Source organism: Oncorhynchus gorbuscha, linkage group LG24 (genome assembly GCF_021184085.1).
Source record: "Oncorhynchus gorbuscha isolate QuinsamMale2020 ecotype Even-year linkage group LG24, OgorEven_v1.0, whole genome shotgun sequence".
Taxonomy (NCBI): Eukaryota; Metazoa; Chordata; class Actinopteri; order Salmoniformes; family Salmonidae; genus Oncorhynchus; species Oncorhynchus gorbuscha.
In genome coordinates, this window is record NC_060196.1 from 54,396,955 (window position 1) to 54,424,851 (window position 27,897).

Consider the following 27,897-nt stretch of genomic DNA (forward strand, 5'->3'; position numbering starts at 1 on the left):
ATCATGCTTTAAATCACCCAGTATTTATCATGCTTTAAAACACTCAGTATGTATCATGCTTTAAATCACCCAGTATTTATCATGCTTTAAATCACCCAGTATTTATCAAATCACCCAGTATTTATCATTTAAATCACCCAGTATTTATCATGCTTTAAATCACTCAGTATTTATCATGCTTTAAATCACCCAGTATTTATCATGCTTTAAATCACCCAGTATTTATCATGCTTTAAATCACCCAGTATTTATCATGCTTTAAATCACCCAGTATTTATCATGCTTTAAATCACCCAGTATTTTAAATCACCCAGTATTTATCATGCTTTAAATCACCCAGTATGTATCATGCTTTAAATCACCCAGTATTTATCATGCTTTAAATCATGCTTTAAATCAGTATTTATCATGCTTTAAATCACCCAGTATTTATCATGCTTTAAATCACCCAGTATTTATCATGCTTTAAATCACCCAGTATGTATCATGCTTTAAATCACCCAGTATGTATCATGCTTTAAATCACCCAGTATGTATATCATGCTTTAAAATCACCCAGTATTTATCATGCTTTAAATCACCCAGTATGTATCATGCTTTAAATCACCCAGTATTTATCATGCTTTAAATCACCCAGTATTTATCATGCTTTAAATCACCCAGTATTTATCATGCTTTAAATCACCCAGTATGTATCATGCTTTAAATCACCCAGTATGTATCATGCTTTAAATCACCCAGTATGTATCATGCTTTAAATCACCCAGTATGTATCATGCTTTAAATCACCCAGTATTTATCATGCTTTAAATCACCCAGTATGTATCATGCTTTAAATCACCCAGTATTTATCATGCTTTAAATCACCCAGTATTTATCATGCTTTAAAACACTCAGTATGTATCATGCTTTAAATCACCCAGTATTTATCATGCTTTAAATCACCCAGTATTTATCAGTATTTATCATGCTTTAAATCACCCAGTATTTATCATGCTTTAAATCAGTATTTATCATGCTTTAAATCACCCAGTATTTATCATGCTTTAAATCACCCAGTATTTATCATGCTTTAAATCACCCAGTATTTATCATGCTTTAAATCACCCAGTATGCTTTAAAACATATTTATCATGCTTTAAATCACCCAGTATTTATCATGCTTTAAATCACTATTTATCATGCTTTAAATCACCCAGTATGTATCATGCTTTAAATCACCCAGTATTTATCATGCTTTAAATCACCCAGTATTTATCATGTAAATCACTCAGTATGTATCATGCTTTAAATCACCCAGTATTTATCATGCTTTAAATCACCCAGTATTTATCATGCTTTTAAATCACCCAGTATTTATCATGCTTTAAATCAGTATGTATCCCAGTATTTATCATGCTTTAAATCACCCAGTATTTATCATGCTTTAAATCACCCAGTATTTATCATGCTTTAAATCACCCAGTATTTATCATGCTTTAAATCACCCAGTATTTATCATGCTTTAAATCACCCAGTATTTATCATGCTTTAAATCACCCAGTATTTATCATGCTTTAAATCACTCAGTATTTATCATGCTTTAAATCACCCAGTATTTATCATGCTTTAAATCACCCAGTATTTATCATGCTTTAAATCACCCAGTATTTATCATGCTTTAAAACAGTATGTATCATGCTTTAAATCACCCAGTATTTATCATGCTTTAAATCACCCAGTATTTATCATGCTTTAAATCACCCAGTATTTATCATGCTTTAAATCACCCAGTATTTATCATGCTTTAAATCACCCAGTATTTATCATGCTTTAAATCACCCATGCTTTAAATCACCCAGTATTTATCATGCTTTAAATCACCCAGTATTAAATCACCCAGTATGTATCATGCTTTAAATCACCCAGTATTTATCATGCTTTAAATCACCCATTTATCATGCTTTAAATCACCCAGTATGTATCATGCTTTAAATCACCCAGTATGTATCATGCTTTAAATCACCCAGTATGTATCATGCTTTAAATCACCCAGTATTTATCATGCTTTAAATCACCCAGTATTTATCATGCTTTAAATCACTCAGTATTTATCATGCTTTAAATCACCCAGTATTTATCATGCTTTAAATCACCCAGTATTTATCATGCTTTAAATCACCCAGTATTTATCATGCTTTAAATCACCCAGTATGTATCATGCTTTAAATCACCCAGTATTTATCATGCTTTAAATCACCCAGTATTTATCATGCTTTAAATCACCCAGTATTTATCATGCTTTAAATCACCCAGTATTTATCATGCTTTAAATCACCCAGTATGTATCATGCTTTAAATCACCCAGTATTTATCATGCTTTAAATCACCCAGTATTTATCATGCTTTAAATCACCCAGTATGTATCATGCTTTAAATCACCCAGTATTTATCATGCTTTAAATCACCCAGTATGTATCATGCTTAAAACACCCAGTATGTATCATGCTTTAAATCACCCAGTATTTATCATGCTTTAAATCACCCAGTATGTATCATGCTTTAAATCACCCAGTATTTATCATGCTTTAAATCACCAGTATGTATCATGCTTTAAATCACCCAGTATGTATCATGCTTTAAATCACCCAGTATTTATCATGCTTTAAATCACCCAGTATTTATCATGCTTTAAATCACTCAGTATTTATCATGCTTTAAATCACCCAGTATTTATCATGCTTTAAATCACCCAGTAGTATTTATCATGCTTTAAATCACCCAGTATTTATCATGCTTTAAATCACCCAGTATTTATCATGCTTTAAATCACCCAGTATTTATCATGCTTTAAATCACCCAGTATTTATCATGCTTTAAATCACCCAGTATTATCATGCTTTAAATCACCCAGTATTTATCATGCTTTAAATCACCCAGTATTTATCATGCTTTAAATCACCCAGTATTTATCATGCTTTAAATCACCCAGTATTTATCATGCTTTAAATCACCCAGTATGTATCATGCTTTAAATCACCCAGTATTTATCATGCTTTAAATCACTTTAAATCACAGTATTTATCATGCTTTAAATCACCCAGTATGTATCATGCTTTAAATCACCCAGTATTTATCATGCTTTAAATCACCCAGTATGTATCATGCTTTAAAACACTCAGTATGTATCATGCTTTAAATCACCCAGTATTTATCATGCTTTAAAACACTCAGTATGTATCATGCTTTAAATCACCCAGTATTTATCATGCTTTAAATCACCCAGTATGTATCATGCTTTAAATCACCCAGTATGTATCATGCTTTAAATCACCCAGTATGTATCATGCTTTAAATCACCCAGTATTTATCATGCTTTAAATCACTCAGTATTTATCATGCTTTAAATCACCCAGTATTTATCATGCTTTAAATCACCCAGTTTAAATCACCCAGTATTTATCATGCTTTAAATCACCCAGTATTTATCATGATTTAAATCACCCAGTATTTATCATGCTTTAAATCACTTTAGTATTTATCATGCTTTAAATCACCCAGTATTTATCATGCTTTAAATCATGCTTTAAATCACCCAGTATGTATCATGCTTTAAATCACCCAGTATTTATCATGCTTTAAATCACCCAGTATTTATCATGATTTAAATCACCCAGTATTTATCATGCTTTAAATCACCCAGTATTTATCATGCTTTAAATCACCCAGTATTTATCATGCTTTAAATCACCCAGTATTTATCATGCTTTAAATCACCCAGTATTTATCATGCTTTAAATCACCCAGTATGTATCATGCTTTAAATCACCCAGTATTTATCATGCTTTAAATCACTCAGTATTTATCATGCTTTAAATCACCCAGTATTTATCATGCTTTAAATCACCCAGTATTTATCATTAAATCACCCAGTATGTATCATGCTTTAAATCACCCAGTATTTATCATGTATGTATCATGCTTTAAATCACTCAGTATGTATCATGCTTTAAATCACCCAGTATGTATCATTAAATCATGCTTTAAAACACTCAGTATGTATCATGCTTTAAATCACCCAGTATTTATCATGCTTTAAAACACTCAGTATGTATCATGCTTTAAATCACCCAGTATGTATCATGCTTTAAATCACCCAGTATGTATCATGCTTTAAATCACCCAGTATTTATCATGCTTTAAATCACCCAGTATTTATCATGCTTTAAATCACCCAGTATTTATCATGCTTTAAATCACCCAGTATTTATCATGCTTTAAATCACCCAGTATTTATCATGCTTTAAATCACCCAGTATTTATCATGCTTTAAATCACCCAGTATTTATCATGCTTTAAATCACCCAGTATTTATCATGCTTTAAATCACCCAGTATTTATCATGCTTTAAAACACTCAGTATGTATCATGCTTTAAATCACCCAGTATTTATCATGCTTTAAATCACCCAGTATTTATCATGATTTAAATCACCCAGTATTTATCATGCTTTAAATCACCCAGTATTTATCATGCTTTAAATCACCCAGTATTTATCATGCTTTAAATCACCCAGTATTTATCATGCTTTAAATCACCCAGTATTTATCATGCTTTAAATCACCCAGTATGTATCATGCTTTAAATCACCCAGTATTTATCATGCTTTAAATCACTCAGTATTTATCATGCTTTAAATCACCCAGTATGTATCATGCTTTAAATCACCCAGTATTTATCATGCTTTAAATCACCCAGTATGTATCATGCTTTAAAACACTCAGTATGTATCATGCTTTAAATCACCCAGTATTTATCATGCTTTAAAACACTCAGTATGTATCATGCTTTAAATCACCCAGTATTTATCATGCTTTAAATCACCCAGTATGTATCATGCTTTAAATCACCCAGTATTTATCATGCTTTAAATCACCCAGTATGTATCATGCTTTAAATCACCCAGTATTTATCATGCTTTAAATCACTCAGTATTTATCATGCTTTAAATCACCCAGTATTTATCATGCTTTAAATCACCCAGTATTTATCATGCTTTAAATCACCCAGTATTTATCATGCTTTAAAACACTCAGTATGTATCATGCTTTAAATCACCCAGTATTTATCATGCTTTAAATCACCCAGTATTTATCATGATTTAAATCACCCAGTATTTATCATGCTTTAAATCACCCAGTATTTATCATGCTTTAAATCACCCAGTATTTATCATGCTTTAAATCACCCAGTATTTATCATGCTTTAAATCACCCAGTATTTATCATGCTTTAAATCACCCAGTATGTATCATGCTTTAAATCACCCAGTATTTATCATGCTTTAAATCACTCAGTATTTATCATGCTTTAAATCACCCAGTATGTATCATGCTTTAAATCACCCAGTATTTATCATGCTTTAAATCACCCAGTATGTATCATGCTTTAAAACACTCAGTATGTATCATGCTTTAAATCACCCAGTATTTATCATGCTTTAAAACACTCAGTATGTATCATGCTTTAAATCACCCAGTATTTATCATGCTTTAAATCACCCAGTATGTATCATGCTTTAAATCACCCAGTATTTATCATGCTTTAAATCACCCAGTATGTATCATGCTTTAAATCACCCAGTATTTATCATGCTTTAAATCACTCAGTATTTATCATGCTTTAAATCACCCAGTATTTATCATGCTTTAAATCACATGCTTTAAATCAGTTTAAAACACCCAGTATATCATGCTTTAAATCACCCAGTATTTATCATGATTTAAATCACCCAGTATTTATCATGCTTTAAATCACCCAGTATTTATCATGCTTTAAATCACCCAGTATTTATCATGCTTTAAATCACCCAGTATTTATCATGCTTTAAATCACACTTTAAATCACCCAGTATGTATCATGCTTTAAATCACCCAGTATCATTTTAAATCATATTTATCATGCTTTAAATCACCCAGTATTTATCATGATTTAAATCACCCAGTATTTATCATGCTTTAAATCACCCAGTATTTATCATGATTTAAATCACCCAGTATTTATCATGCTTTAAATCACCCAGTATTTATCATGCTTTAAATCACCCAGTATTTATCATGCTTTAAATCACCCAGTATGTATCATGCTTTAAATCACCCAGTATGTATCATGCTTTAAATCACTCAGTATTTATCATGCTTTAAATCACCCAGTATGTATCATGCTTTAAATCACCCAGTATTTATCATGCTTTAAATCACCCAGTATGTATCATGCTTTAAAACACTCTTTAAAACACTCAGTATGTATCATGCTTTAAATCACCCAGTATTTATCATGCTTTAAAACACATGCTTTAAATCACCCAGTATGTATCATGCTTTAAATCACCCAGTATTTATCATGCTTTAAATCACCCAGTATGTATCATGCTTTAAATCACCCAGTATGTATCATGCTTTAAATCACCCAGTATTTATCATGCTTTAAATCACTCAGTATTTATCATGCTTTAAATCACCCAGTATTTATCATGCTTTAAATCACCCAGTATTTATCATGCTTTAAATCACCCAGTATTTATCATGCTTTAAATCACCCAGTATTTATCATGATTTAAATCACCCAGTATTTATCATGCTTTAAATCACCCAGTATTTATCATGCTTTAAATCACCCAGTATTTATCATGCTTTAAATCACTCAGTATGTATCATGCTTTAAAACACCCAGTATGTATCATGCTTTAAATCACCCAGTATTTATCATGCTTTAAATCACCCAGTATTTATCATGATTTAAATCACCCAGTATTTATCATGCTTTAAATCACCCAGTATTTATCATGCTTTAAATCACCCAGTATTTATCATGCTTTAAATCACCCAGTATTTATCATCACCCAGTATTTATCATGCTTTAAATCACCCAGTATTTATCATGCTTTAAATCACCCAGTATTTATCATGCTTTAAATCACCCAGTATTTATCATGCTTTAAATCACCCAGTATTTATCATGCTTTAAATCACCCAGTATTTATCATGCTTTAAATCACCCAGTATTTATCATGCTTTAAATCACCCAGTATTTATCATGCTTTAAATCACCCAGTATTTATCATGCTTTAAATCACCCAGTATTTATCATGCTTTTCCAGCTATAGGCTACAAGCGGGAGATGAATATGACATTTGACTGATGCTAGTTTGAAGTTGTAGTCTAGCATTTTGAATTTTAGTAGCCCAAGACAAATTAGTTCATTTCTCCCATTGCTTCTGTATCCATTCTGGGTTCTGGGGGTATTTCTCCTCTTTGAAATGGAATACATTTGTATTCGGTCAGTTCTGCCACCTGGCCTACAAAACAATCACCAGCAGAACTGCATCAATATGGTTCTGTTTACAGCATTTGGCCATTACATTCTGAGTAGGCAATTGCCAGCTTCTTGAAAACAGGCTTGAAATGAAAATCATTAATTTGTATGCAAGATGTTTTTCTTTCTAATTGGGCAGACTCATTTTTGCCATTACTCAGCCACTCTCTCTACGATGCTCCAATACATTCAGCACCCAATACATTCAGTGCCCAATATTGTATTACAAGACATTAATATAGATTGTGTTGACAGTACTGAATACTGGATGGAAAGAGAGACCGGATCCTTTCATTGGTCTCACTAACTTCAGTCTCTTGACAGACAGAGGTGTCGAGTCATAATGTAAAACTCAAGCTTTGTCAGTAGCTATGCGTCAGGTCAAACAATGATCTTCGGAGAATCACATTCTTTACGTAGTTGAAGGCCAATAAGAATGACTTGTCGGATCATTTGAGGTCAGTGGATAATAAGATGATGTTGGAGTTGAACATCATTTCATCTTGACGGCCTGATGTATGGCAACGTGACACTACTACCAGTGATTGAACGATTTGGCTGCTCCACCTTCCTCCCCAGCTTATACTTGGGGCCTTTTTGCATTTCCCCCACTAAATAGTTAAGGTTAGGATTGGGGGAAGGGAATCTGATCCTAGATCTGTACCTAAAGGAAACTTCACTATGCTCTCCAACCACCAGCCCAAGAAGCCTACCAAGGTCCATTATCTGATCATTCTATTGGAAGACTTGGGTTTTACATGCATCTTAGAAAACAGAGATAGAGACAGGCTTCAGCTTAGCCGCCCTTAGCTGGCTAAATAATCTTCTGTTAGTGCAGTTTTACATGATCCTATTGCATTTCTTCAACACCATTGAACTCCCAAGGAGAGTTTTTCAACTTGTCTCATCTCTGTAACGCCAGGGTAGTGGGTTCGATCCCCGGGACCACCCATACGTAGAATGTATGCACACATGACTGTAAGTCGCTTTGGATAAAAGCGTCTGCTAAATGGCATATATTATTATTATTATATTAGATAATAACTAGGTACAGACATCGATTCACACGAAGGCATTGTTACGGTAGTAGATACAGACCTACAGCCTAAAGTAAAGGTGTTGTACGATTACATCGAACATATTTACTCAGTGTTCTCCTGGTCCCTCATTGTTACTGGGACTACCAATCAACATGGATTCTTGTTTCACTATTTCTACCTTCTAAAGAGCCCAGTTCCTCTAGTCCTATTCCACAACACTGTCTTGCCGTGGACAGTCTTCGGGAGACATTCCTATTACAGATGCAGAAAGTCAGTCCCCAAGGCCAGAGCAGCATAGAGACCTGCCTAAGTTGGAAATCACATTACCAAACACAGGCTTGGAATTCACTCTCCCAATTGGAATGTTTCTCCTCTCTTCCTCCTCTTCCTCCTTCTCCTCTCTCCCCTCCTCTCTCCCCTGGGGCAGTGATCAGACCCTGTTATCCTCCACACTGTTTCCACTGGCCATCAGGCTGCAACTGGGGCACAGTTTAAACGGCCTGGCTTTCTATCTCCCCTCAAAATACAATCTTCATAAATATGCAATGGCTTTTAAGTGTTTGGGCCGGAATCTCACATTTGTATTGCCTGTGTGTAATACTATGCATTCATACAGCCGCTCATGACCCCAACCCAGCCATGCGAGGCCAGAATGTCTCCTTGTCAGCCAGCCATAGACTTAACATGGAGCCCTAGTTTTGCTCACTTACAGCATTTTATGACAGGCATGTGAGTGGTCCATCTGGCCAGTAATTGACTTTACAGTCATAAGCTAGTCTTTGGAGACTCTAGTTGGCATTTTATGTTCGGATTGTCGTGAGTGGTCCGTCTGGTCAGGTCTGGGGGTTTGATGTTAAACTGGACAGACACTGAGACGATGTCACAGAGAGAGACGTGGAGGTTCTGACTGAGTGGCCATTTGAGTGTCACATTGTTCCTGTGGAGCTGATCAGATGGGGGGGTAATGGTTGGTGCCCTCCTTGGCCACTCTGCCAAAGCTGCACACACCCCACTAATCCGCTCAGGCAGGCTACCCACTGTCACTAGGCAGACGGGCCACTGTCACTAGGCAGACGGGCCACTGCCACTAGGCAGAAGGGCCACTGATCGATTGAAGAACATGCATTTAGTTTTACTAGCATTTATGAGCAGTTGGAGGCCACGGAATTAGTGTTGTATGGCGTTGAAGCTCGTTTGGAGGTTTGTAAACACAGTGTCCAAAGAAGGGCCAGAAGTATGGTGTCGTCTGTGTAGAGGTTGGATCAAAGAATCACCAGCAGCAAGAGCAACATCATTGATATGTACAGAGAAAAGAGTCGGCCCAAGAATTTAACTCTGTTGCACCCCCATGGAGACTGCCAGAGGTCCAGACAACAGGCCCTCCGATTTGGCACAATGAACTCTATCTGAGAAGTAGTTAGTGAACCAGGCAAGGCAGTCATTTGAGAAACCAAGGCTGTTGAGTCTGCCGATAAGAATATGGTGATTGACAAGAGTCTAAATCCTTGGCCAGCTCGATGAAGACTGCTGCACAGTACTGTCTTTTATCGATGGCGGTTATGATATCGTTTAGTACCTTGAGCGTGGCTACATGCACCTATGACCACCTCGGAAACCAGAGAATGGTCGGTGATCTGTTTGTTCACTTGGCTTTCGAAGACTTGGCTTGACTACTGTCTCTTAACTCAACTCTCCTGTGGTTCGTCTCTACAGGGGATCATCCAGAAGATTTTGGACATCCACAAGGTGAAATGCGTGGCGTGCTTTGGCCTGCGTCTCAGCCACTCCCAGTCCGGCCAGGTCCACTGGCTCCACCCTGATATGGGTGTGTCCCATGTGAGGGAGAAGTATGAGCAGAACCGTACCCTGGAGGAGTGGAGGTAAGCAGTGTGTGTGTGTGTGTGCGTGTGCGTGTGCGTGTGCGTGCGTGCGTGCGTGCGTGCGTGCGTGTGTGTGTGTGTGTGTGTGTGTGTGTGTGTGTGTGTGTGTGTGTGTGTGTAAACCAATGGCCCTTAGACAATGACAACACGTCTGTCTGCCCTTGTTGTCATGGAGATATGCAGCAGTTGGTGCCCCTGCAACACCTTTTAATGTGTGTGTTTGTGTTTCACTGCTTCAATTGAATGCCTTGGTAGGCACAAACAATGTAGTTTTTCATTGTCAAATGGAGTTATGTGGTCATTCATTCTCCCATTAAGATAAAACCAACACATTGTCTGTGTGACCTATCTGTAAACGTCACATGAAATATGTTCTGAACACAGTATAAGCCACTCAAGAACCACTACAGCTTGCGTACCGTAGTACGCTGTTTTGCATTCAGAATGGCCCCATTTCGTTGAACATTATAAACATCTTAAGTTTCGATCCTGACTTGGATCATCACTCGAGGCATTTCACAGACCAGCCTAAGTTACTGTCAAATGTTCCTCCTCGAATCTCCGCACTTCAATCCTAAGAATGGGAGTCTGAGGTAGTTTTTTCTGGCTGTCTTTGAGTCTGTGGTTGCGTCCCAAACGGCACACTATTCCCAACACAGTGCACTACTTTTGACCATAGCCTATATAGGAAAAAGACTGCCATTTGGGACACACCCTGAGTGTGCATCATATCTCTCTTACATGGCTCTGCTATGGATAGGTAACTACCCTGACTTAAATCTGTTCACAAAGGACTGACCCATTATGATTGGACCAGTGCCACTGACTAGGATACCTTGTTGTGAGTTTTCTATCGTGATGTGATATCATATCCCAGAGTTATTTATTTCTGTATTTCTCTCTCTCTCTCTCTCTCTCTCTCTCTCTCTCTCTCTCTCTCTCTCTCTCTCTCTCTCTCTCTCTCTCTCTCGCTCTCTCTCGCTCTCGCTCTCTCTCTCTAGTTTGTGATAGAACTCAGGGAGAAATGGGAAGCAACGAGAGTTCAGTCTCCCTCCTTCAAATGCCCTCCTCCCTCCTTCAATCGCCCTCCTTCAATCGCCCTCCTCCCTCCTTCAATCGCCCTCCCCCTCCTTTTCTGTTCCACAATAAGCATACTGAGGAGCTGTGTGTGTGTGTGTGTGTGTGTGTGTGTGTGTGTGTGTGTGTGTGTGTGTGTGTGTGTGTGTGTGTGTGTGTGTGTGTGTGTGTGTGTGTGTGTGTGTGTGTGTGTGTGTGTGTGTGTGTGTGTGTGTGTGCATGCGCACGTCTGGGCAAACTCTCTTGCTGCATAGAAATGGCTCAAGGGTTTGTTGACTCTACTTAGAGTGGAAATCTTAAATTACCTCACTCCACTGGACTGCTGTGTTCAGCTCTGTGCACAGAACAACTCTTCTCACAACACAGAACAGCTCTTCTCACAACACAGAACAACTCTTCTCACAACACAGAACAGCTCTTCTCACAGCCCAACACAGAACAGCACTTCTCACAACACAGAACAGCACTTCTCACAACACAGAACAGCTCTTCTCACAACACAGAACAGCACTTCTCCCAACACAGAACAGCACTTCTCCCAACACAGAACAGCACTTCTCCCAACACAGAACAGCACTTCTCCCAACACAGAACAGCACTTCTCCCAACACAGAACAGCACTTCTCCCAACACAGAACAGCTCTTCTCCCAACACAGAACAGCTCTTCTCCCAACACAGAACAGCTCTTCTCCCAACACAGAACAGCTCTTCTCACAGCCCAGCACAGAACAGCACTTCTCACAACACAGAACAGCTCTTCTCACAGCTCAACACAGAACAGATCTTCTCCCAACACAGAACAACTCTTCTCACAGCCCAACACAGAACAGATCTTCTCCCAGCACAGAACAGCACTTCTCACAGCCCAGCACAGAACAGCACTTCTCACAACACAGAACAGCTCTTCTCACAGCTCAACACAGAACAGATCTTCTCCCAACACAGAACAGCTCTTCTCACACAGAACAGCTCTTCTCACAGCAACACAGAACAGCTCTTCTCACAGCACACAGAACAGCTCTTCTCACAGCACAGAACAGCTCTTCTCACAGCACAGAACAGCTCTTCTCACAGCACAGAACAGCTCTTCTCACAGAACAGCTCTTCTCACAGCACAGAACAGCTCTTCTCAGCAGAACAGCTCTTCTCACAGCACAGAACAGCTCTTCTCATAGCACAGAACAGCTCTTCTCATAGCACAGAACAGCTCTTCTCATAGCACAGAACAGCTCTTCTCATAGCACAGAACAGCTCTTCTCACAGAACAGCTCTTCTCACAGAACAGCTCTTCTCTCAACACATAACAGCTCTTCTCACTACACAGAACAGCTCTTCTCACAGAACAGCTCTTCTCTCAACACATAACAGCTCTTCTCACAGCACAGAACACAGCACAGAACAGCTCTTCTCACAGCACAGAACAGCTCTTCTCACAGCACAGAACAGCTCTTCTCACAGCACAGAACAGCTCTTCTCACAGCACAGAACAGCTCTTCTCACAGCACAGAACAGCTCTTCTCACAGAACAGCTCTTCTCTCAACACATAACAGCTCTTCTCTCAACACAGAACAGCTCTTCTCACAGCACAGAACAGCTCTTCTCACAGCCCAGCACAGAACAGTGCACACCTGTTCAATGGGGGACATATAGCCTTTATTTATTCTTTATTAAGTGTGTGTGTGCTTGTCGCGCATCTGGGTTTTATGTCCATGTGTGTGAATTTGCGGAACCTCAAACAGTGCTAACTGGTTATAGTCTAGTCAGACAGACAGAGAGTTCCCCCTAAATACACTGCATGATGTCCCCAGGGTTGGTTTAGTCATCTGAATGTTCCTGCCCTAGGAGTTAGGGATGTTGAAACACTGTCTTTCTGTGATCATCAGTGACACACACCTTTCTCAAAAGGGAAAAAATCTAACCCTGAGGGCCCTGTGTGTGTGTGTTCGTGTGTTCGTTCCAGAGGGCCTTTAGCTCACCCAGGAAGCTGGCATGTCAGGAGGATGATGTCATCCTCATATTAGCCTGTGGTTAACCCAATGCAGATGTCTTTCTTTTCCGTCCACCACCTGTATGAATGACAGGCCTATTGTGGACTTGTCTAAAGGTGTTGTAAGTCATGGGGTTGGTTTGGACTTTGATGTCAGTGTTTTGGTGGTGGTGGAGCTCGGTGCTGAACAGTAGTGTCTGTCTGTCTGTCTGTCTGTCTGTCTGTCTGTCTGTCTGTCTGTCTGTCTGTCTGTCTGTCTGTCTGTCTGTCTGTCTGTCTGTCTGTCTGTCTGTCTGTCTGTCTGTCTGTCTGTCTGTCTGTCTGTCTGTCTGTCTGTCTGTCTGTCTGTCTGTCTGTCTGTCTGTCTGTCTGTCTGTCTGTCTGTCTGTCTGTCTGTCTGTCTGTCTGTCTGTCTGTCTGTCTGTCTGTCTGTCTGTCTGTCTGTCTGTCTGTCTGTCTGTCTGTCTGTCTGTCTGTCTGTCTGTCTGTCTGTCTGTCTGTCTGTCTGTCTGTCTGTCTGTCTGTCTGTCTGTCTGTCTGTCTGTCTGTCTGTCTGTCTGTCTGTCTGTCTGTCTGTCTGTCTGTCTGTCTGTCTGTCTGTCTGTTTTAATCAGTATTACAGTGTGATAGTAAGAACCTGTGGTCCAATCAGACAATCCCGATTTGGAGGAATGTGTTTATCTACCTATCTCATAAATTGACACTGAAGTCCCTAATGCCATTTGTCAGTGTTGCCGATTAAAGCCATCATCACATGAGGAGGCAATAATGGCAATACAATAACTTACAGTAAGAAGCTTGTCAGTACTGTAATGATTCAAGACAACATGTAGTAAGAAGCTTGTCAGTACTGTTATGATTCAAGACAACATGTAGTAAGAAGCCTGTCAGTACTGTTATGATTCAATACAATAACTTACAGTAAGAAGCTTGTCAGTACTGTTATGATTCAAGACAACATGTAGTAAGAAGCTTGTCAGTACTGTTATGATTCAAGACAACATAACGTATAGTAAGAAGCTTGTCAGTACTGTTATGATTCAAGACAACATGTAGTAAGAAGCTTGTCAGTACTGTTATGATTCAAGACAACATGTAGTAAGAAGCTTGTCAGTACTGTTATGATTCAAGACAACATGTAGTAAGAAGCTTGTCAGTACTGTTATGATTCAAGACAACATGTAGTAAGAAGCCTGTCAGTACTGTTATGATTCAAGACAACATGTAGTAAGAAGCCTGTCAGTACTGTTATGATTCAAGACAATAACGTACAGTAAGAAGCATTTCAGTACTGTTATGATTCAAGACAATAACTTACAGTAAGAAGCTTGTCAGTACTGTTATGATTCAAGACAACATGTAGTAAGAAGCCTGTCAGTACTGTTATGATTCAATACAATAACGTATAGTAAGAAGCATTTCAGTACTGTTATGATTCAGTACTATGATTCCATTTCAGTTTCGTTACCTCAAACGGCACCCTATTGCCTATATAGTTCACTACTTTTGACCAGGACCTATAGGACTATGATGTCTTGAGCTGCAAGGACATGTGACCCCTGGATTTAGACAGTCTGAACCTGTTAGGAAATTAAACCTGAAAGATGGACCTGGGTCGCATTCAGTTGGGAGAAAACTTTTTTTTTTTTAACAGGGAAGGTACAACCTGAAATTGTCCAATAAGAACGCTGATTTCCCGTTGCAAAACGTATTGCTACGGCGTGTGAACACAATCTAGGTTCGTTTTTCATATTTTTTCAGAGTTTTAAACCACAGTGACCTTGATGAAACTGTGTTTATGCATTAACCAATCATTACAAGGCTCTTTATTATTTTCCTCGAAGCACCAGCCTTTTGATTTAGGTCCTAATTTCTCTATCCTGAGCCTCGTGTGTGTGTGTGTGTGTGTGTGTGTGTGTGTGTGTGTGTGTGTGTGTGTGTGTGTGTGTGTGTGTGTGTGTGTGTGTGTGTGTGTGTGTGTGTGTGTGTGTGTGTGTGTGTGTGTGTGTGTGTGAGAGATAAGATTCCCTACCATCTCCCAGTCATAAGTCAAATTAATGTTCTCCCAGTGCGAACAGAGCGAACAGGTTGGGATCAGAGCGACCATTAGTTCTGTCAGGGAGTGGATGTCTAATCTCATAGAACAAGGTAAAGAGGTGTCTAGCAGCCAATTAAAGAATATAAACGATTCTCTCAGTTCGCCACTGCCAGGTGATTGGCAAGTGGTGGGGGTGGTGGAGGTGGCATCGGGGAAGGGGGGAACCATCCGAGAGAGAAGGAGAAGAGTTATGGTGTGGCACTGTGGCAGGCAGGTCTGGGATCAGTTGGAACACGGATGATAACATGATGTTGTGGGAGACAGAGAGAAGGGAGACTAGAGGGAGAGGGTATGTTCAGAGACTCATGATTTGACTGTAATAGTGAGAGAGAGATTCCAATAAAGCCCTTTGAATTTAATTGAAATTGAGAGAGAGGCACAGAGACACATGGTTGTCATTAGTATGCCTGCTCTTGTCTGTGGAGACAACCAGGGGAATATTATTTTATTTCTGTTGCTTTTCGTCTCGTTATGCTGTCTGCCGTCTGCCTTTGATTAGCTGAACTGTAGGCTTTCATCTCTTAGTGACGTTTTAGATCACACACTGTGCACCTCTGACTATTCCTTTTTCAGATCAAAGTGTTTGCATTATAAGTGTTTGCATTAGAGCTGTTATAGCTTGAACTATATACTGTATGCTAGCTCCTGAAATGGGCGGCAGGTAGCCTAGTGTTTAGAGTGTTGGACTAGTAACCGAAAGGTTGCAAGATTGAATCCCCGAGCTGACAAGGTAAAAATCTGTCATTCTGCCTCTGAACAAGGCAGTTAATCCACTGTTCCTAGGCCGTCATTGAAAATAAGAATTTGTTCTTTTAACTGACTTGCCTAGTTAAATAAAGGTAAAATAAAAATAAAATAAAAAAATAGGTGTGGCTCTGAAAGAGCCGAACCCATGAATATGAAGGGGTGTCCACATACTTTTGTATATGTAGTGTAACTGTATAAAGCCTTTCACACCAACCAACAGGTAATGACATGCACACTGCAACATAAAGCAACCAGGCTGTAGTGATTTACACAAGGTAAATCTAAAATAAAAAAGTTAAAAATTATTGGGGTACAATATACCTTTGCTTCTGTGGACTGTACTGTGTGACAGCTTTGTGACTTATTGTGTGAAAACACAACAAATCTCAGTTGGAGATGATCCTATCAACGGGACCTGAGCAACTGTAACATCTTATGATTCTCGGAAACTTGGCTGAACAAGGACATGGATAATATACAAGCAGCTTCTTCTTCTCTGCACCAGCAGGACAGAACGACAGCGTTTGGTCAGGAGGGGTGGTGTGTCTCCCTTTGTTAACAGCAGCTGCTGCATGATCTCTAATATTAAGGAAGGCTCTCCTGAGTTAGAATACGTCATGATAAGTTGTAGACTACACTATTCATAGCTGTCTATTTACCACCACAAACCGATGCTGACACTAAGACCGCACTCAACGAGCTGTATAGGGCCATAAGCAAACAACAACCAAACAACAAAGCATTCATACCCCATGACCTTTTCCACAAAATTGAGATTTTGTCACTGGCCTACACACCCCATAATATCAAAGTGGAATTATGTTTTAAGATCATTTTTAAGAGTCAATAAGTATTCAAGCCCTCTTAACAAGTGACATAATACCTTGCATGGACTCACTCTGTGTACAATAGTAGTGATTAACATTTTTTAATTACTACCTCATCTCTGTACCCCACACATACAATTATCTGTAAGGTCCCTCAGCCGAGCAGTGAATTGATTCAACCACAAAGACCAGGGAGGTTTTTCAATGCCTCGCAAAGAAGGGCTCCTATTGGTAGACGGTGTAAAAAATAAAGCATATCCCTTTGATCATGGTGCAGTTAATTACACATTGGATGTGTAATTAAGGATCAAGGATTTCACCATGAGGCCAATGGCAAAAATCCAACCCAACACATCACTGAGTACCACTCTTAATATTTTCAAGTTTTTTAGGATAAAAAGAAACTGAATAAAGCTAAGCACAGGAAAATCCTGCTTTCCAAAAGACACTGGGAGACAAATTCACCTTTCAGCAGGATATTAACCTAAAATGCAAGGCCAAATATACACTGGAGTTCATTTCCAAGATAACATTCCTGAGTGCCCTAGTTAATTTGATCTGAAATCGCTTGAAAATCTATGGCAAGATTTGAAAATGACTGTCTAGCAATTATCAACAACCAACTTGACAGCGCTTGAAGAATTGTTATAATAATGTGCAAATATTGTACAAACCAGGTATGCAAAGCTCTTACAGACATACCTAGAAAGACTCACAGTAATTGTTGCCAAAGGTGATTCTAACATGTATTCACTCAGGGGTGTAAATACTTATGTAAATTAGATTTCTCTATTTCATTTTCAAAACATTTGCTAAAATATCTAGAAACATGTTTTGATTTTGTCATTATGTGTAGATGAGTTATATAAAAAATGTATATATTAAAAAATTGTTTTTTTTGTTTGTTATCAATTGTGAATTCAGACTGTAACAGTTTTTTGGGGAATAAGTCAATGGGTATGCCTACTTTCTGAAGGCACTGTGTCCCAACCAGAAGCCATAGATTACAGGTCACATCCAATCTGATCTAAAGGCTAGAGCTGCCGCTTTCAAGGAGCGGGACACTAACCCGGACTCTTATAAGAAATCCCTCTACACTCTGACAAACCATTGAATAGGCAAAGTGACAATACAGGACAGAGATCAAATCCTACTACACCGGCTCTGATGCTCGTCAGAAGTGGCAGGGTTTGCAAACTGTCATGGATTACAAATGGAAACCCAACCACAAGCTGTCCAATGATGCACACAATCATGCCAAAAGAGTGAAATGCAGTCTATGTCACACCTTGGTCATTGTATTTTGTGTTTTCGTTATATATTTGTTCAGGCCAGGGTGTGACATGGGTTTATTGTGTTGTCGTATTGGGGTTTTTGTAGGCATTGGGATTGTGGTTGATTAGGGGTGTGTCTAGTTTAGGCTTGGCTGCCTGAGGCGGTTCTCAATCAGAGTCAGGTGATTCTTGTTGTCTCTGATAGGGAACCGTATTTAGGTAGCCTGGGTTTCACTGTGTATTTCGTGGGTGATTGTTCCTGTCTCTGTGTAGTGTTCACCAGATAGGCTGTAATTAGGTTTCACGTTCCGTTTGTTGTTTTTGTATTTATTAAGTTATTTCATGTATCGTCATTTGTTTCATTAAAGACATGAGTAACCACCACGCTGCATTTCGGTCCGACTCTCTTTCGACAAACGAAGAACGCTGTTACAGTCTACAGTTGTGGCCAAAAGTTTTGAGAATGACACAAGTATTAATTTTCACAAAGTCTGCTGCCTCAGTGTCTTTAGATATTATTGTCAGATGTTACTCTGGAATACTGAAGTATAATTACAAGCATTTAATACGTGTCAAAGGCTTTTATTGACAATTACATGAAGTTGATGCAAAGAGTTGATATTTGCAGTGTGGACCCTTCTTTTTCAAGACCTCTGCAATCCGCTCTGGCATGTTGTCAATTAACTTCTGGGCCACATCCTGACTGATGGCAGCCCATTCTTGCATAATAAATTTTTGAGTTTTTGTTTGTCCACCCGCCTCTTGAGGATTGATCACTCGTTCTCAATGGGATTAAGGTGTGGGGAGTTTCCTGGCCATGGACCCAAAATACTGATGTTTTGTTCCCCGGGCCACTTAGTTATCACTTTTGCCTTATGGCAAGGTGCTCCATCGTGCTAGAAAAAGTCATTGTTCGTCACCAAACTGTTCCTGGATGGTTGGAAGAAGTTGTTCTCGGAGGATGTGTTGGTATCATTCTTTATTAATGGCTGTGTTCTTAGGCAAAATTGTGAGTGAGCCCAATCCCTTGGCTGAGAAGCAACCCCACACATGGATGGTCTCAGGATGCTTTACTGTTGGCATGACACAGAACTGATGGTAGCGCTCACCTTGTCTTCTCCAGACAAGCTTTTTGCTGGACCCCCCAAACAATCAAAGGGGATTCATCAGAGAAAATGACTTTACCCCAGTCCTCAGCAGTCCAATCCCTGTACCTTTTGCAGAATATCAGTCTGTCGCTGATGTTTTTCCTTGAGAGAAGTGGCTTCTTTGCTGCCTTTATTCACACCAGGCCATCCTCCAAAAGTCTTCACCTCACTGTGCGTGCAGATGCACTCACACCTGCCTGCTGCCATTCCTGAGCAAGCTCCTGTACTGGTGGTGTCCGAATCCCGCAGCTGAATGAACTTTAGGAGATGGTCTTGGCGCTTGCTGGACATTCTTGGGCGCCCTGAAGCATTCTTCACAACAATTGAACTGCTCTTCTTGAAGTTCTAGATGATCCGATAAATGGTTGATTTAGGTGCAATCTTACTGGCAGCAATATCCTTGCCTGTGAAGCCCTTTTTGCACAAAGCAATGATGACGGCATGTGTTTCCTTGAAGGTAACCATGGTTGACAGAGGAAGAACAATAATTCCAAGCACCACCCTCCTTTTGAAACTTCCAGTCTGTTATTCGAAACTCAGTCAGCATAACAGAGTGATCTCCAGCGATCTCCTGTGTTAACGACAGAATCACTGACATGATGTCAGCTGATCCTTTTGTGGCAGGGCTGAAATGCAGTGGACATGTTTTTGGGGGATTCAGGTCATTTGCATGGCACAGAGGGACTTCGCAATTAATTGCAATTAATCTGATCACTCTTCATAACATTATGGAGTATATGCATCATACAAACTGAGGCAGTAGACTTTGTGAAAATTAATAGTTGTGTAATTCTCAAAACTTTTGGCCACGACTGTATACTCACTTTAATGCAAGCAACAAGCAACACTCGCTGCTACCGAGTGGCTATAGTGGATAACGCCCTTGCCCCGAATCTAGCATCAGTTAGCCTCGAGCCAGGTGCATCTCTTGGCTATAGCAAACAAAATTACTCCAGCTACAATACCACTTTTGCCAATTGGCCTGGACCCTTTGTCGACACGGAGCCCCGAAGATCCATCACGACTTGTCTGCCGACGTAATTCTGTCCGTTGTGCCCCCAGCGAAGGCCGGACGTTGGTGAAGACGATACTGCTTGCACCGGCCTGCTATCTTTATGAATGCTGTGTCTTCCGCTTGTTAGCGTAGTAACGACTACCTAGCGGCTTCCTTGTTTCTATTGCTGTTCACTGGACCCTATGATCACCTGGCTACATAGCTGATGCCTGCTGGAATGTTCATTAATCACAGTACTCCTTTTAGTTTATTTTGTTTATCTGTCGGCCCCAGCCTCGAACTCAGGCCCTGTGTGTAGTTAACTGACCCTCTCCGCCCATTCTTCGCCATTTTACCTGTTGTTGTTGTCTTAGCTGATTAGCTGTTGTAGTCTAACTCATTGTTGTCTTAGCTAGCTCTGCTGTGACCTCACCTAGCATAACTAGTGCCTCCAGAGATGCAACCTCTCTCATTGTCACTCAATGCCTAGATTTACCTCCACTGTACCCGCACCCTACCATACCCCTGTCTGTACATTATGCCCTGAATCTGATCTACCACGCCCAGAAACCTGCTCCTTTTATTCTGTCTCCAACGCACTAGACGACCAGTTCTGATAGCCTTTCGCCGTACCCTCATCCTACTCCTCTGTTCCTCGGGTGATGTAGAGGTTAACCCAGGCCCTGTGTATCCCCAGGCGCTCTCATTTGTTGACTTATGTAAGCATAAAAGCCTTGGTTTCATCCATGTTAACATCAGAAGCCTCCTCCTTAACCACTTGCTCCTACCTGGCATGCAGGCGTCCCATCTAGAGCTCTGGAAATGCAAATGCGCTACGCTAAATGCTAATAGTATTAGTTAAAACTCAAACGTTCATTAAAATACACATGCAGGCTATTGAATTAAAGCTACACTCGTTGTGAATCCAGGCAACAAGTCAGATTTTTAAAATGCTTTTCGGCGAAAGCATGAGAAGCTATTATCTGATAGCATGTAACACCACAAAAGACCCGCAGGGGAAGTAAACAAAATAATTAGCATATTCGGCGCTACACAAACCGCACAATAAAATATAAAACATTCATTACCTTTGACCATCTTCTTTGTTGGCACTCCTAGATGTCCCATAATCACTATTGGGTCTTTTTTTCGATTAAATCGGTCCATATATAGCCTAGATATCGTTCTATGTAGACTGTGTGATAAACGAAAAAAAATAGCGTTTCATAACGTAACAACATTTTTTTTAATTCAAAAAGTCGACGATAAACTTTCACAAAACACTTCGAGATACTTTTGTAATGCAACTTTAGGTATTAGTACACGTTAATAAGCGATAAAATTCATCAGGAGGCGATGTAACTTCTATAGGTGTCGTCTGGAAAAAAACATGGCCGGAGAGAGCTCGACCAAAACATCCGGTCGGAGACCGGAGGGAATCGATTCCCTTGAACCGGTTAGACCAAGAATCAAAGCTGAATCAAATGACAAGACTCTAGACAACGTGTGGTAGCTGTAGGCGCTGAAACCTCGGTCTCATGTAATTTGGTTCACTTTGAACAATTCCTGGAAGTAAGCGCAAGGATATTTATTTCCATTTTCAGTGATCAGGTTTTCTTGCGCTATTCGATGAAACTCACGCTCTGTTTAAGTCACAGCCGTGATTTAACCAGTTTTATAAACGTCTGAGTGTTTTCTATCCACACATACTAATCATATGCATATACTATATTCCTGGCATGAGTAGCAGGGCGCTGAAATGTTGCGCGATTTTTAACAGAATGTTCAAAAAAGTAGAGGGTAGACTGAAGAGGTTAAGTTTGTTTTAGTCACTGCTTTAGCACACTTCGCCAACCCTGATGTCCTTGCCGCGTCTGAATCCTGGCTTAGAAAGGCCACCAGAGATTTCCACCCCCAACTACAATATTTTCCGTCAAGATAGAACTGTCAAAGGGGGAGGAGTTAGCCTGCAAAGTTCTGTCATACTTTCCAGGTCTATGCTCAAACAGTTCGAACTTCAAATGGAAAAAAATGAATCTCTCCAGAAATAAGTCTCTCACTGTTGCTGCCTGTTATAGACCCCACTCAGCTCCCAGCTGTGCCCTTGACACCATATGTGAATTGTCTGCCCCCCATCTATCTTCAGAGTTCATTCTGCTAGGTGACCTAAACTGGGATATGCTTAACACCCCAGCCTTCCTACACTCTAAGCTAGATGCCCTCAATCTCACACAAATGATGAAGGAGTCCACCAGGTACAATCCTAAATCTGTAAACATGGGCACCCTCATAGATATTATCCTGACCAACTTGCCCTCCAAATACACCTCTGCTGTTTTCAGGATCCCAGCAATCCCAGCAATCCCTGCCTCATTTCCTGCGTCCGTTATGGGTCCGCGGTCAAACGACCACCCCTCATCACTGTCAAACGCTCTAATCGACCTGGCCCGGGTATCCTGGAAGGGTATTCTCATCCCATCAGTAGAGGATGCCTGGTTGTTCTTTAAAGTAATATCCTCACTGTTACGTTCCCCAGTTTATATGTTGTAGTTTGTGTATTTGCATGTGTTTATTTCAGGAAATGGCTTCCTGAAATCCCTCAAGCAGCTGATTGGTCGACTCTATGGCTAATTGGAGAGTTGACCCCGCCCCCTTGTCAAGACGCAGCTGTCTCCAATTACCCATTCATTCTGAAGCTATATAAAAGCAAGTGTTCTGTTCAGGAGGGAGATCATTGCTGGGAGGTCATTGCAGAGAGATTGAATGTGATAGAGATTCATTGCTGGGAGGTCATTGCTGAGAGAGGAGGCAGATGGCTGTGGATAATTTACTATGTTAGTTGTTGGTAGCAGTTGGTATGTTCTGTGAGTTTGTTGCTCAGATAGAGCTTATTTGATGTCCTTTGTTTCTTAGTTTGTTTGAGAAATTATTTGTTCTCCTGTTTCATTTGTTCCCAGGGGGGAAGGGGAAGGCACCTAGGGAGTGCTTAGGCAAGAGGCCCGCGGGCATACATATACCCGTAGTATATTCACTGTCTAGGCACACTAGGTAAGACCTGGGTGAACCACCCCCTGTATTTTGGTTAGGGCACCAGCTGGTGCTAAATTAGGTAAGCATTGGTTAGGCAGGTAAGATAGGAGAGTGGGCTTTGAGATTTACTTTCTTTGCTTTGGTTCCGTCCAGCCCCTTTTCCCCATATTACCGTGTAAAGGAATAAAATCCTTGTAAACGGTACCACATTCTACCTGTTGTCATCCTTACTCACGCCTACGGTCCATACCTTTTTCACTTCACGGAGAGTTGAGTTGTAGCAGGGTGTTGCATTCCTTCTTCATAGAGGCATTCGTAACACTCACAATCTTAAATAAGCATACCCTTCCTTTAAAAAAAATAGAACTAAGAACCTTGGTTCACTCCAGACCTGACTGCCCTCGACCGGCACAAAAACATCCTGTGCCGTACTGCACTAACATCGAATAATCCCCGATATGCAACTTTTCAGGGAAGTCAGGAACTAATACACTATGTCAGTTAGGAAAGGCAAGGCTAGCTTTTTCAAACAGAAATGTGCATCCTGCAGCTGTAACTCCAGAAAGTCCTGTGACACTGTAAAGTCCATGGAGAATAAGAGCACCTCCTCCCAGCTGCCCACTGCACTTAGGCTAGGAAACACTGTCACCACCGATAAATCAAAATATTTGAATAAGCATTTCTCTACGGCTGGCCATGCTTTCCTCCTGGCTACCGCAACCCCAGCCAACAGCTCTGCAACCCCTGAAGCTACTCGCCCAAGCCTCCCCAGCTTCTCCTTCACCCAAATCCCGATAGCAGATGTTCTGAAAGAGCTGCAAAATCTGGACCCATACAAATCAGCTGGGCTAGACAATCTGGACCCTCTCTTTCTAAAATGATCCACCGCGATTGTTGCAACCCCTATTACCAGTCTGCTCAACCTCTCTTTCATATCATCCGAGATTCTTAAAGATTGGAAAGCTGCCGCGGTCATCCCCCTCTTGAAATGGGGTGTCACTCTAGACCCAAACTCTTACAGACCTATATCCATCCTGCCCTGCCTTTCCAAAGTCTTCAAGAGCAAAGTTAACAGATCACTGACCATTTCAAATCCCACCGTACCTTCTCCGCTGTGCAATCCGGTTTCCGAGCCAAGGTACTAAACGATATCATAACCGCCATCGATAAAAGACAGTACTGTGCAGCCGGCTTCATCAATCTGGCCAAGGCTTTCGACTCTGTCAATCACCATATTCTTATTGGCTCAACAGCCTTGTTTTCTCAAATGACTGCCTCGTCTGGTTCACCAACTACTTCTCAGACAGAGTTAAGTGTGTCAAATCGGAAGGTCTGATGTCTGGACCTCTGGCAGTCTCTATGGGGGTACCACAGGGTTCAATTCTCGGGCCCACTCTTTTCTCTGTATATATCAATGATGTTGCTCTTCCTGCCGGCGATGTCGTTTACAAAATAGCCTCCAACACTCTACTCAGCAAACTGGATGCAGTCTATCACAGTGCCGTCTGTTTTGTCACCAAAGCCCCATATACTAACCACCACTGTGATCTGTATGCTCTCATTGGCTGGTCCTCGCTACATATTCGTCGCCAAACCCACTGGCTCCAGGTCATCTATAAGTCTTTGCTAGGTAAAGCTCCGCCTTATCTCAGCTCACGGATCACCATAGCAACACCCACCCGTAGCACGCTGCTCCAGCAGGTATATCTCACGGGTCATCGCCAAAGCCAAAACCTCTTTTGTCCGCCTTTCCTTCCAGTTCTCTGCTGCCAATGACTGGAACGAATTGCAAAAACGCTGAAGTTTGAGACTTATATCTCCCTCATTGACTTTAAGCATCAGCTATCTGAGCAGCTCACCGATTGCTGCAGCTGTACACAGCCCATCTGTAAATAGCCCATCCAACTACCTACCTCATCCCAATATTTTTATTTACATGTTTTTGCTCTTTGCACACCAGTATTTCTACTTGCACATCCTCATCTGCACATCTATCACTCCAGTGTTAATTTTCTAAATTGTATGTACTTCGCTACTATTGGCCTATTTATTTCCTTACCTCTTTACTCCATTTGCACACACTTTATATATGTGTTTCTATTATTCTTGACTGTACGTTTGTTTATTCCAGGTGTAACTCTGTTGTTTGTGTCGCACTGCTTTGCTTTATCTTGGCCAGGTTGCAGTTGTAAATGAGAACTTGTTCTCAACTGGCCTACCTGGTTAAATAAAGGTGTTCTCAACTGGCCTACCTGGTTAAATAAAGGTGAAAAAAAAAATGAAAACATGCATGACTGCACCAGCTGTTCTGGACAACTGTGCTATCAGTGTAACCCTAACCCTAACCCTTTAAACAGGTTTAACATTCACAAGGCCGCAAGTCTAGACGAATTAACAGGACGCGTGCTTAGAGCATGCACTTACCAGCTGGCAAGTGTTTTCACTGACCTTTTCAACCTCTCCCCAACACACTCTGTAATACCTACATGTTTCAAGCGGACCACCACAGTCCCTGTGCCCAAAAACGCCAAGGTAACCTGTCTGAATGACCATCTCCCCTAGGCAGACATGTGTCCATGGAATACTTTTAAAGGCTGGTCATGGCTCACATCAACACCATCCCAGACACCCTAGACCCTCTCCAATTCACATACTGCCCCAACAGATCCACAGAAGATGCAATCTCTATTGCACTCCAAACTGCCCTTTCCCACTTGGACAAACGGAACACATTTACATTTGATTAATTTAGCAGACGCTATTATACAGGAGCAATTAGTGTTAAGTGCCTTTCTCAAGGGCACAACGGTAGATTTTTCACCTGTCACCTCCGGGTGTGGAACCAGAGACCTTTTGATTACTGGCCCAATGGGCTAACTGCTAGGCTACCTGCCGCCCTGTGAGAATGCTGGTCATTGACTACAGCTCAGCATTCAACACCATAGAACCCTCCAAGCTCTTCACTAATCTAAGGACCCTTGGACGGAGTACCTTCTTCCATATGTTTGGGGAGTCTCCCACATGCCTTTTGGTGAACACCTTCCGGTTTATCTTTGGGCTCTTTGTTGCCTCTTTCATTAATACCCTCCTTGCTTGGTCCATGAGTTTTGGTGGGCAGCCCTCTCTTGGCAGGTTTGTTGGGGTGCCATTTTCTTTCCATTTTTTTATAATGGATTTAATGGTGCTCCGTAGGATGTTCAAAGTTTTGGATCTTTTTTTATAACCCAACCCTGAACTGTACTTCTCCACAACTTTGTCCCTGACCTGTTTGGAAAGCTCCTTGCTCTTCATGGTGCTGCTTGCTTGGTGGTGCCCTTTGCTTGGTGGTGTTGCAGATTTTGCAGGTGTTCTGTGACCTTTCAGAACAGGTGTATGTATATATACTGAGATCATGTGACACGTACATTTCACACAGGTGGACTTTTGCAAGGCACTGTAAATAGTTAGACTGGGTAGATATTTGATTAACTATCTGCATTTCCCTTTTTGCACTATTTGTTTGTTTTTTTACTCATCACATGTAACTGTTTGTTATCTGTCACTTTCTAGTTAGATGTACATACAGCTTTTACCTCAATTTCCTCGTACCCCTGCACATCGACTCGGTACTGGTACCTTGTATATAGCCAAGTTATTGTTACTCATTGTGTATTTATTATTACGTTTACTATTACATGTTTTACTTTTCCATTATTTCTTTATTTTCTTTAACTCTGCATTGTTGGGAAGGGCCTGTAAGTAAGCATTTCACTGTTAGTCCACACTTGTTGTTTACAAAGAATGTGACAAATAAATACAAATGAATTTGATTTGATAACTGTTTATAGAGTTCCAGCTCTGTGACTAGAAGACTGGTGTCTACAGTAGCTCTGTGACTAGAAGACTGGTGTCTACTGTAGCTCTGTGACTAAAAGACTGGTGTCTACTGTGGCTCTGTGACTAAAAGACTGGTGTCTACTGTAGCTCTGTGACTAAAAGACTGGTGTCTACTGTGGCTCTGTGACTAAAAGACTGGTGTCTACTGTGGCTCTCTGACTAAAAGACTGGTGTCTACTGTAGCTCTGTGACTAAAAGACTGGTGTCTACTGTATCTCTGTGACTAGAAGACTGGTGTCTACTCTGGCTCTGTGACTAGAAGACTGGTGTCTACTGTAGCTCTGTGACTAGAAGACTGGTGTCTACTGTAGCTCTGTGACTAGAAGACTGGTGTCTACTGTGGCTCTGTGACTAGAAGACTGGTGTCTACTGTAGCTCTGTGACTAGAAGACTGGTGTCTACTGTGGCTCTGTGACTAGAAGACTGGTGTCTACTGTAGCTCTGTGACTAAAATACTGGTGTCTACTGTAGCTCTGTGACTAGAAGACTGGTGTCTACTGTAGCTCCGTGACTAAAAGACTGGTGTCTACTGTAGCTCTGTGACTAAAAGACTGGTGTCTACTGT

At 40.7% G+C, this 27,897-nt stretch overlaps 1 protein-coding gene across 11 annotated transcripts in view; it reads left to right on the top strand.

The window, feature by feature from the left end:
* LOC124012359 (focal adhesion kinase 1-like) overlaps positions 1–27,897 on the top strand; it is a 220,413-nt gene that overhangs the window by 106,358 nt on the left and 86,158 nt on the right. For all 11 annotated transcript variants that reach the window (XR_006834715.1, XM_046325898.1, XM_046325899.1 and 8 more), the window contains one exon: positions 10,106–10,272. Coding sequence is in view for 10 of the 11 variants with exons in the window: in XM_046325898.1 (XP_046181854.1) it covers positions 10,106–10,272 (167 nt within the window). In the remaining variant the exon portion in view is untranslated. The remainder of the gene's footprint in view (positions 1–10,105; positions 10,273–27,897) is intronic.